Below are 11,857 nucleotides of genomic sequence, written 5' to 3'. Positions count from 1 at the left end.
AATTTACTGCCCATGAAGGTAACACAACAGCTATCATGGAGTCAATTAGAATTATAAATCAGTCGTTTTTGGGAAAGCAGTGTCTAAAGCGTTTGGCACTTATTGTTTAACTTTTGTTTGCTTTGTTTAGTAGCTTTTACTGCTTTTATATTGCTGTGTTTCTTATTGACTAACTTGCGTGATTATCTGGATTTCTAGGTCCTAACACATTTCAAATTATTAAAACTAAATTGGTTAAAAAATGGATGAAGATCATTCCAAGGGAGAATCTGGGGCTTCTGAAACTTATCCAGAACATTGCTCTGCTCTGAGAAAAGGCGAGCATGTTGTGATAAAAGGCCATCCTTGCAAAATTGTTGACATGTCCACATCAAAAACTGGAAAGCACGCTCATGCAAAGGTAGAATTATGTAATACAGACTGTCCGTAATTGTAGTCCTAAAAAATTCACGTCTAACAATCTATTTTTTGTTTCAAAAAGAAATGAAATTAAGATTTTTAGTGGCTTGCCTTCAATGCACTTCACAATTCAATTCAATTTCAATTCAAAGTATTTTTATTCTGCCATAAGCATTTTTTCAAAAAATATTTATCAAACTAGGCGAAAAAAATAAACAGCGCTTCGGTAAGGCGACACCGAATAACCCGGGAGGGTTTACGAGTCTGATGCCGCCTTTGGCATCACAATGTTAATCATAGGAGATAATTTGTGGCATTTTTTTCGTATTTGTAATTGAACATGCATAAAATTCTGCGATTTTCAAATTTCCAGGTTCACATGGCTGCTTTGGACATCTTTACTGGAAAGAAGTACGAGGATATTTGTCCCTCGACTCACAACATGACTTGTCCGAATGTTAAGAGAGTGGAATATCAGGTTGGATTCACGTTAAAAGGAACAATCAAAATTCGTCAAAACGCCCTTGTGACCAAGTTGCACTTGCATTTATATGTAAAACTAGATTAAAGATATCCCCCACCACCAGTTGCACAGTTTAGGATTACTAAAATAATGTGCTAAACTTATAGCGTGGTGAAGTGTCTATTCTGCCTGCAGATATACAACGAAGTGCTGAACTGTAAATCATTGGCCCGAAACCTTTTCACAAACTGGGCACAATCCTTGATCTCTATGAAACCTGGATAGCGCAACTAGTGGCACGCGTGAGCGATTTGTGAAACCAATTAGAAAGCTCTGACGCCATCTTGAAAGGTTCCTTAAGTGCGCAAATTTTGTATTACGGCTTATATTTTACCGAAATTTTAAGGGATTAGTGATGTACGATATTTGTATGCTTGGTACTATACAAAATACTAATAAAGCAGAATAACTTGATTTTAGCTCCTGCTGATAGAAATATACTTCGTTTTTACTGGCACCAGAAAATATTTATTTTTATTGCAACAAGGCAACGTCAAGTTAGGTAAAATCAACTTATATGATATCCAAATCTTTGGAATGGCCTTTTTGGTCAGTCTAGTTAATGTATTTATTATGTACATTTAACTATGCTGATTGGTAATGCTGTTCTGACAACAACATTTCTTAACATTTATTTTCGTATAATAGTAACAGCAGCAGGTAGTAGTATGGTTTAATTGAAGCTATACGCATTTGAATGAGGTATTTGATTTAATGGCTTTTTATATCTCATGAATGTCCTGAATTAGTTACTGTATTTTTATGTGGTGTTTGTGTCACCCACTAACAAACATTGGGCACCAGATGCCCAATCCATCACTAACTGGTGTTCAAATTGAGAAATGTAGGATAGTATCACATTCCAGTGCATTTTTTTGTTTTTTGTCGTTACTGTTTGCGCATAAATAACTTATCCATAATACAAAAATCTCTGCAAATAATTACTATTTTCCACACAGCAGCAACTCTGTTAGATTTGTGACGTTTCAAATCCTAATTTTTAAAAAAAAGCCAACGTCAATCCAAAGCAAAACTTTAACGATAGATTCCTCAACGATGAAGCCTTTGTAAACGAACTTGCAAGCAAATAAAAAATAACACGGATATGGTACAAAAAAAATTCGCGTTCACTTTGCTCTCCAAGTCTTCAGATATTCTAATACTTTGCCAGCAAGTATAACTTGAACGCTCAACCATTCAGTTTGGTGAATGATAACCGTGTATCGCAGATGTTCTATATTGTTCACTGACTGACAGCGCTTTAAAATACAACGCATTGTTTCATTTTCAAAGATGAAATACCGAAGTGCTAATCGGTTTCGCAAATTTGTTGATGATTACTGATAACTAAGCATAAAAAACGCCCTGGAATTTAAAAGTTTGGCGCCTGTTTGTATGTGTTTGTGGCGCCGAACTTGAAAATCGTAGTGTGTGTTTTGAGGACTCTTCCAATTTGGTACGTACAAAGTAACGCAAAAAAAAGAAATACAGCATACCGCAACATTTTTTTGGGTTAGGGTGTAGGTTAGCGTTTGAGTTTGGGTGGGTTAAGTATTAATCTTAATATATATAAAACAGAAGATTTGTGAGGTGTCTGTGTGTAAGATGTTCGCCCTGCTCGTCGACTTACAAAGGCGCTGCTCGTCGACTTACAAAAGGAGTGGCGACTCCCCGTCGTGTGCTTGCCTCTCCCCGGGCGCGCGCGCGACATATCGTAAAGTAACCGCGCACAACTTTTTTTATAAGTGCAATTACCCGCGTGGACATAAATAAATCAAATTAGGTATATTGCCCTAATAAAAAAAGTTTTAATGTGTATAACTTAAAATATGTTTTGGAATGAATCAAGTTCTCTCGTTTCTTAATCGGTCAAAAGGAGTGGTTTTCAATCCGTTCGCATCTTAATCTGTTCGTTTCGCGAACGGCCGAAATCATTTAATGAAGAATGACCTGCTTTAACGCAGTAAAAATCACGCCACTTTTGGGGCATTATGACGTAACAAGAACGGCTAGTAGTGAACAAAACAACAAGTTTAGCGCATAAGGAAAGAATATTACATACACGCGTTAGATACTAATTTGTGACAGAGGGGCTGGTCTAGAATCCACAAAGGATGCGGGTTTGGGTAGGTTTAAATAGTAATACTTGGCCCACCCTCACCCAAATATTGTACATTGCTTTAATAATTGTCTCAACGCTGTGGTAGGATTTTAGGCCAGCGCCAAATACAGTTTTCATTAGTCATGTTTGGTACATGTTATCACCTTCTTTTGTCCACTTTGCCTTGTATATAGCGTTGACCAGCACACATAAGCTTAACTTTCCTGCACTTATATACTGTGTGCCAGGTAAACTAAAGCACTACACAGTCAAAAACATAATTCGGCAAACCAAACTCAAGTAATTCTTGTTTTTTTTCAATTTTAGGTTTATAAAAACGTACAAGCAGCAATAGATTGCTCCCGCAAGGAGTAGCCTAAGCCAAAAAAATCGGATGTGCGTCAGAGGTTTACTGGAATATTACGTAATAATGCATATCAGTGCAGCTTGTACACTCAAGCTGGCTTGAATTTCGCGCAATGTAATTTCGACGCTGGAACGGATTACTTTTCAATCCGGATTGAACCTTAATCTAATCTGCCCGCGAAAGGTGCATATAAACAGGCTTAGTGGTTGAGGCCTAACAATGGCTTCCTACAATGTGTTTATCCACGCAATACTTGGCAGAGTTCGCAAATATTGCGTTTTTTGCAGCAGTTTTCCTTAACATTATTTTATGAGACATTAGGACGCTTACACAGACAACGTACAGCAACCCTAACCGAGTATAAACCACGCAAGATTTGGACGGAGTTTGCAAAATATAGCGTTTAATGCAGCGGTTTGCACACTAAACAAATTTGCTTTTCAAACAGGATTTTTTTTCGTTGGATGCAGTATGGTACCTACCGGGATTGCGTATTTGCTTGATTTCGCACAATTTGAACAATTGTTGCAACGACTTTTTTTGTTTGTTAGTAATTTTTGATCGACAAATGTCACGGGTTTTCGTTACGTAAAATATGCGAGACGTCTTGAGCCAAAGTTGTGTGTTTAGTAGCTCCATTTAAAAAAAAACACACAATGTTGCAATTTGGTTTGATGTTAAATGTATTTTTTTAAATTTTCGGCTATAACATGTGGCTTCAGGAAGAAGATTATACAATGCTGGTAACACGTGATTAGTGATTAAATGGTCAAAGCGCGTTCGCGCCTTACCTTTAGTGACCTATTTCAGACACAAAACTTCTTTCTATACGTTAATTTTACACTGTCTTAACAAAATGCAAAAATTAATGGCAATTTACTGAGACCAAGAATTAGATCTTTAGAGTCACGCAGATAAGTCATAATAATTTCTATTTAGTGACACGCAGTGCAAACGTTTAGGCATAAGCAAATTTGTTATGACATTACAAAAATATGTTTGCATTATTTATGCCTCTTACGAAGTTCTTACGCTATGCGTAACATTTCTTTTTGGGTATATTCCGATTAACACATTTATCTTCCATATTCATGGTACATAACATGAGGCCAGCAGTTTAACGTGTAACAACGTAATGTGCAATAGTGATAAAGAGCCCACATTATGTTGCATTGTTTCATTTTGTTTACGACAAAATTCAACTAGACTATGTACATTATGGTTGTTGTGGTGTAATTAACTTTTAACCAGTTAAAATAATGGGGTATTTCGTCTAGTGTTATTAGTAATACTAGACCCATCCAAACTTAAACGCTAACCGGCACCCTAAACCAATATTGTTCGTAACGCATAATTTGTAGACGGTACCTTTTTGTATTTTTTACTTTCTTACCAAATTCAAAAAATCCCCGTTTTTGTTTTATACATGTATTTTGTTTTCGTTTGAGCCAAGATTTTTCCAGTTTTCCGGGCTAGATTTTGGAACAGATGTTGGCCAGCCAGTTAGTTGTTTGGTCGTCCAAAGTCCTCAGACCATGCACTCCAGTCGCTGCTCCCAGTATTGGGCAATCCTCAATGACGTGATCTGCGGTTTGTTTTTCGGTACCGCACTCACAGTTTCCTGTCGGGGCCAGACCCCATATGTATATTGTTGAACCAAAACGCCCTTCGCCTGTTCTCAATCGGTTGAGCCTAACTCGTGAAGCTCTAGGTCAGGGAGTCCAACAAGCGGCACGCGTGCCAAATGAGGCTCGCGACCAAATAAAAAATAGCACGCAAGCCCCCCTAAAATACTTAATTTGTTATTCAGCCAATTGTCAAAAAACACTTAATTTTTTATACAGTAAATTTTCATTGTTTATTCACAATATAAAACAATCGCGGCAATCACGACAACTAACAATTAGTTGTAATACTATACCTTTATATTATTGTGGAGGCTAGCATTCACATAACTATAAGGTTTGGTGTGAAGAAACAAAAAGCAAAATCAGCTCACCAACGGACACTTAGGTGCAATAATGCGCACGGCTACTACACGTGTTTATTTTTTGTAAAAAAATCCTTTATCATTAGATAGAATTATAGTTACTAAACTTTGGCACGTCGGCATGTTTCGTTGTTAGATGCCCATGCATCTAGATGCTCACCAGATTTACTTGTGGCACCATAGCCCCAGTCAGTGTGCTGGTAGTTGAAGTCGCCAGCGTACAAATTAGGACGTGTGAACACTGGGATGGACGTAAGTGTTAATTGTGGGTGGGGAGGTTTGTATACATTTATTATATTGTATCCACCAACATCCACACACAGCCACTCAATATCTGATTCGATCGTTGATTGGCCGAGAAGAGACCAACTCAGAGTTTCGTGAACATACGTGGCTATGCCGTGCGTCTTGCTCAGGGTTGACCCAGCTAGTTTAAAGTTGCGAATAGCTAGCTTTTCTTCTTTGTCGCAGTGCGTTTCCTGAAGAAGGATGACCAGGACTTTATGTTTTATAGACTAGTTGCTGAACAACGCTAATCTTGCTAGCGGTAAGTCCTTCTATGTTCAACTGCAAAATGGTGGGTCGTAGGTACTTTACGGCAGCAGTTTTGCCAAAAAAAGGGCGTTTTCCTCTCCACCTCGCATTTTAAACCTGGTTTGGGCTCTATGTTTGCAACTTTCGTTCATCATTGTTTGGCAATGAATTAACAGGAGGGACCACGTAAAGGTAGTTTGTCACAAATTTAATTATCGCAACCCTTTGAAGCATAACTAATTCGTTAGGCCCGGAAACTGCCGTTCGGGTCGGCTACCCGCCGGCACGGTTGAAATTTCGTAGCTTCCGTTTTCTCAGCGCTGCGTGATATCTTTGTGTCGATTTCGTTTGCTATTGTGTGGTGTTGCTTTTAGCAGCATTCGTCGGGTGGATACCGAGAGAATCGGACGCATTTTGAGCACAGTTTGTATTCTCGTTGGTTGACGACAAGCTGTAGCCTAATGCGAGCACTTGTGCGCATGGGTTTGCCTAATACTGATTGTCGTTCTATCCAATAAACGTCTTGCTCGAGAAAGTAAAGTCATTCTTATCCTTAGCAGCTACTTTGGGGATCGTGTCCCGATCTAGTCTGCGACATAGTTGCACCCCCCTTATCCATGTATAAAATCAAACGACATTGGAAAACCGATTTTACACTTTGTTATCATATCATTAATTTAACAAGTTTTGCTACAACATCTGTCACAGCTTTTAGTGATCGCAAGCCATCATCAATAACCAGTTGCAGAGTGTGAGCGCAAACAACTCAAATCTGGAACATCAACAATTTTCATGCCTTTAATATTTGCACCACTGTCCCTAAGAACCAAGAGCACCTGATCTTTCTCAAGCTCCCAAAACTGAAGCATATTGAAAAACATTTCTAAGACGTATTTACCAGTATGCGAGCAAGACATTAAGTTAACAGACAAAACCACTTGCACTCTTTCCAGTTGTTGTTAATAAAGTGTGCTGTTTAGACTCATTAAAGATTCGGTTGCTCCTGACCAACAATCTGTGGTAAAGGAAATGCCTTGGGCTGTATGTTGTCTTGAGTGTTGACACCTCACTTTAAAATCTCGGTAAACAATGATCCGTGATTGCTGCGATGTTACGTCGCCAACAATCCACCTTTCATAGAAAACACGTTGGTGCTTATCGCCGCCAACGCCTTGAAACAAACAGACTTCTCAACGACGTAGATAAAATAGGCGTGTAAGATACAGCAATGTGCATTTTAAGCAAAATTAATTTATTATTATCGATTTTTCAAATGAACTCAATAGGTATAATTACTTTATTTTAAATGTTGGGTCAACCAATAGCAACGAACAAACCTTTGCTTTATTTTCATTACGCTTTGCACTAGTTATTGATAGTTTTGTTTGCATGGTTAACTTAAGTATTAGAACGACAGATTATGATCCTGACACTACATCTAATATAGAATACATTTTGGCCATTTTTAAACCAAATTTTATTTACTGTGATCTAAATTGGTTTGTTTAATTATTGCCACTCATCCAAATGTTTAAAACTGTGCAAAATCGTTAATAAATTGCGATTTTCTGTCATAAGCCTTTAGTCCAGCGGTTCCCAAACTTTTCTAAAAAATTTGCCGCGTTAATATAAGATATCGCTGTAAGACAGGGGTCGGCAACCTACGGCCTGCGGGCCGGATCCGCCCTACGCCTCTTTGACAAACTATACATGAGTCCATTTCATATACTTTTTGACTATTTTAACTACTAAGTGCAAAAAAAACGGATGATCTTTCTACGTCCGGTTGTTTACGTTTTGATAATGTATTTTGAATTAGATCAGCGCTTCTTTACCGTTGCGCCATGGAAGGCTGCCGAGTACGTCGCGGACAAACGGAAAATGTATTTAAAATTTTTGGACATATATTATTTAACTTTTTTTTAATTTTTTTTTATATTTTTGGCAATGTAATACAAACATGCAAAATATTTTAAGCGTAATGCCGTTATACCAAAAAAAAATCGCTTTTTATTCATGGTGTTAGGAGATTTGTCATTCCGGAATGATTCAATGACCGTCTTTTGTAATAGTGCGGTTTCCAGTCTAGAATTTTACAGTTATCCCAATCAATTCCGTGTCGAAGTTCAACCGCATGCTCTGCCAGATCTGACCGGGATGCCCTTTCGTGGCGGACATCACGCATGTGTTCAAGTTTCCTGGTGTGAAAGGAACGTTTAGTTTACCCTATGTATGTTGCTGAACAACCTCCACAGGGAATCTCATAAACAGCCCCTTGATGTTTTTCTGGTTTGACTGGATCTTTAGTTAAAGGTAAAATGTTTCCATTTTTTACCTTCAACTAAAGATCCAGTCAAACCAGAAAAACGATATGTTGCCTGGTGGAGCTAACTCTAAACACTGAAATAGATTACCATTTGCCGATCCCTAGTGTAAGACGTGCTTGAATTTTAGCTGACTTGGCACACAGTTCGGCACAGAGGTCGCGCTAATCGAATAACACCAGAAAAAACAATCTTCGTTTAGTATTGAAGGTGGCGACAGAAGTGCTTGTAATTTAGCGTAGTCCCGTACATGGATCTACCAAAATCAATCACACATATTTTACGGTCTTGGTTTAGTTTTTCGCCTGAAGTTAACGATTGCACACTAAGCGGTTTTGCAGATGGGGCCTGGCAGGAGTGTGGACGACGCACGTGTTCGCTTTTCGTCTGAAGGTTCGCTTTTGCTGGACTTTAATTCGCTGTTTCTGATATTTGTTATTACTTAGGACATCATTACAATCTCTATTTTATGACGTCATATCCATCGCTATTTTATGACGTTATTAAAGTCAGATGGAAAAACGGGGAATTCCCTAACTTGAAAATTCGTAACCCCCTCTTTTTGGATTTCTGGATACGCCCCTGTTTAATACTATGGTTTTATAGATTTTTCTGCTTTATGTATTGTTGCTTTTTAGATTTTATTGTGTGTTACCAAAATAACAGGATACGTAAGATGCTGGTCCACGACTGGAAATTGTTTAACGCAATTTTATCGTGGGTTGTTTGCTTTTGATGGAGACCATACTCGAAAGTGAAGCGTGATATACGAGATAACGATTTTGAATGTCTAAACAAGTGAAAAAAAATCTGTGGTAAAAAAAATCTGTGCCCCCCCTAAAAAATATTTATCACGTTTAAAAAAGTGTAAGCGTGCTTACTAATGTTTGTTGATTACCCCAATAAATTTTTCCCGAAAAATAACAAATCTAGAAAAGTTAAGGAACACTGGCGTTTATATGGAAAACTATGGCCATTTTTTTAGGAATTTAACACGTCGACCAGTTCGATTTAACAAACAAATAAATACCTTGAATTCTAAACGCAACTTTCTTCGAATCGTCTTGCGTAATTCCAAACTCTCCCTTACTCAAAGATTATAAATATTTTTTACGGCTTCACGCCACTTAGGCATGTATAATTACTTTCCACCACGGGAGATTGATTGAACAACAAATTAGCACACCAGCGGACTTGTTGGCATAGAAAGAAGCGTCACATTTGCAAGCTCAGCTGTGCACCGGCCGCTGACGCGTGACGTGTGCGTTGCAGCGACCTCGTGAATAGGCCCATTTGGCGAGCTCATATTTCGTTAGATAACAGCGCGTTTTTTGTGCTTTCGAAAGTAACGATTGTCTTGCCCGTTGTCGGAGATTTACAAATATTGCTGAAATGATCCCAACTTGCCTGGTAGAAGTCGTAAATAATCTACAATTTTTCATTTTTTTAGACGGGATTTTTCCAAATATGGATTTTTTTAAAGATTTTTTCTCTATAAAAAAACCCTATTTGTGTTGAAAGAGATATAAAATGATTGTTTTTAAATAACAGCTGTACAATCCACATGTTTATGTCGGAAAATCTTGAATGAACATTTAATTTTTATTCGATAAAGATTTGAAAATGTTTTGTGATGCTTTGCCTGTTTGTTTTCTTCGTGCAATCTTGCGTTCTTGTATACGCCAATTTTGGACCAAACTGTACTTTTTGCGCCGCAACGCGTGCCAACTTATTTCAACATTTATTCCATCATACTGCCTTTTATGTGTTTTTTTGGATTCGCAATTGCCCTGTAACAATAAACAACGTAGTTTTGCATTTCTACTTCCACACTTTATTAAGCAATGAAAATAGAATACACAAAACAAATTAAAAACTAAACAATTTAGAAAAACAATAAAAAAATAAATTAAGTCTTAACCTAAGTCAATATCTACAATTATAACACGTAAAAAGGGTATGGTTTGGTGATAATCCAATCTTGGGCTGTTCTTTTAACATTGAGGTTAAAAAGGCCCTGACGCTGTATTATATAACTGCGGCTCAACCAGCATTAATATCGATTTTCACAACCCATAACAGAAAGACTGAAAAAAACTAAGCGAAATACTGGACTTTCAACTCCAAGGTTTTATAATGTTTGAACGTAACATGGCCTAATGTCTGTCTACAGGCGTTACTTTCCTAATTTCTATTTTTTTATTTTAAAATATTTTTGCTTTGTGTCATGTTTCACTTAACTGTAATTTGTAAAAAATTAAGGACATAGAAGAATTAGTAAATTTATTTAGCGAATGTCAGTGTATAGTTAGGGGTAAGAAGGCGTCGGCCCTGAAGACGAGAGCCGACGGCTGCCAAAGTCTCTTACACATGTTCGTATCTGACTCCAAAGGAGCAGGCCGCTAAAATACCTGTCTTAATGTCTTGAACTCTAAAAAAAGTTACTTCACTCAGTTGATAATTGCCTTTAGTATATTCACAAATCTCAGAAACACAACGATGTAACGAAGCGGTGATTCAAGCCGCATCAGTCAGTAAGACGTATTCAAATGAATGCATACAATAGAATAAGGGCGAAAAGCTCAAAGCGCACAGTTCGGTGAAGGCCACGCGTCAGTGGACGCCGGTCACGTGCATAGTGACGTCAAACAAGGCAAAATCGAGAATAGCATATCAACTGCTACATTTAGGAGCTTTTCATTTCTATTTTAAAACCATGACCACATTTCGACCACGAAATACTTACACCACAATTTGCAATGTTTACCGTTTGTTGTAATTACACGCGATATGTTATTTTTTTAGGCAAATATAAAATTACTTTTATGTAACTTAGTTTTTTATTTGTAATAACGTATTTTGTCACATGGGGAACGCTGTTAGTTGCAAAATCAACTCCCTTGCATTTAAAAAGATAACCGTTGATTTCTATTAATCCACGTCACAGCTTGGTGATCGCGCTTGGAGCAGGATGTGACGTCAGAAAATGCGCCTTTCTTTTCGGAAACTTGGGCGCCATGTGAGTTAAGGGAATGGAAAAACGTGGTTCTGTCGGTTAATTTTCGCTTTTAGTTGCTTTCCAGCCTGGTTGCCATTTTGGATTATTTTAATCTAGATGTAGGATTATATAAATTTAATTTAGATGTTTAATGGTTAAAATAACGGCCCAAATAGACGTTAAAAGCGACATGCGTTATTTTCAAACGTTTCGGCAATTTTTAATGCCATCGTCAGTGATATGAAGGCCACATCGCTTGCACCCATTTATACACACTTTGGTCGCACCAAGAAATGATAAGAATGATAAAAAAAAGAGTGCGAACCAAGCGTCGGAAAAAGATAGGCATGTCGCTTTTAACGTCTATTTGGGCCATTATTTTCACCATTAAACTTATCAACAGATCCGTATATAGTGTTCCAAAATATAGATGTTTTTTTTAGATTATAATAGAAAAATAGGCGCTGATCTAGAATCCTATACAACATTTACGTTCGGAGGCTTATATTGCTAACATTATTTGGGTTTTGGTAAGTCAAGCATTATTATTAAATATATTCTTAGATATTTATGCCTTTCTTGCGATTTCAACATTGACAACTCGTTTCGTTACTGTTAAAA

General features: G+C 37.5%; 1 protein-coding gene across 1 annotated transcript; it reads left to right on the top strand.

Annotated features, from left to right (window-relative positions):
• Nucleotides 1-241: 241 nt before the first annotated feature.
• Nucleotides 242-967, top strand: LOC146137437 (eukaryotic translation initiation factor 5A-1-like). The gene is made up of 2 exons (XM_083394337.1): nucleotides 242-400; nucleotides 773-967. Exons 1-2 carry the CDS (start codon nucleotides 242-244, stop codon nucleotides 965-967), a joined length of 354 nt encoding a protein of 117 aa, XP_083250463.1.
• Nucleotides 968-11,857: the final 10,890 nt, after the last annotated feature.

The sequence above is a fragment of the Ascidiella aspersa genome, chromosome 7, assembly GCF_963924565.1.
Source record: "Ascidiella aspersa chromosome 7, kaAscAspe10.2, whole genome shotgun sequence".
NCBI classification, from domain to species: Eukaryota; Metazoa; Chordata; class Ascidiacea; order Phlebobranchia; family Ascidiidae; genus Ascidiella; species Ascidiella aspersa.
Note: the sequence above shows the minus strand (reverse complement) of the source record. Positions and strands in the feature narration are given on the sequence as shown.

Bases quoted from the DNA above. Each gene is read 5' to 3' on its own strand.
- LOC146137437 (XM_083394337.1), top strand. From the start codon at position 242: ATGGATGAAGATCATTCCAAGGGAGAATCTGGGGCTTCTGAAACTTAT. The intron at 401-772 runs GTAGAATTATGT...TCAAATTTCCAG, and splicing joins GAAAGCACGCTCATGCAAAG to GTTCACATGGCTGCTTTGGA.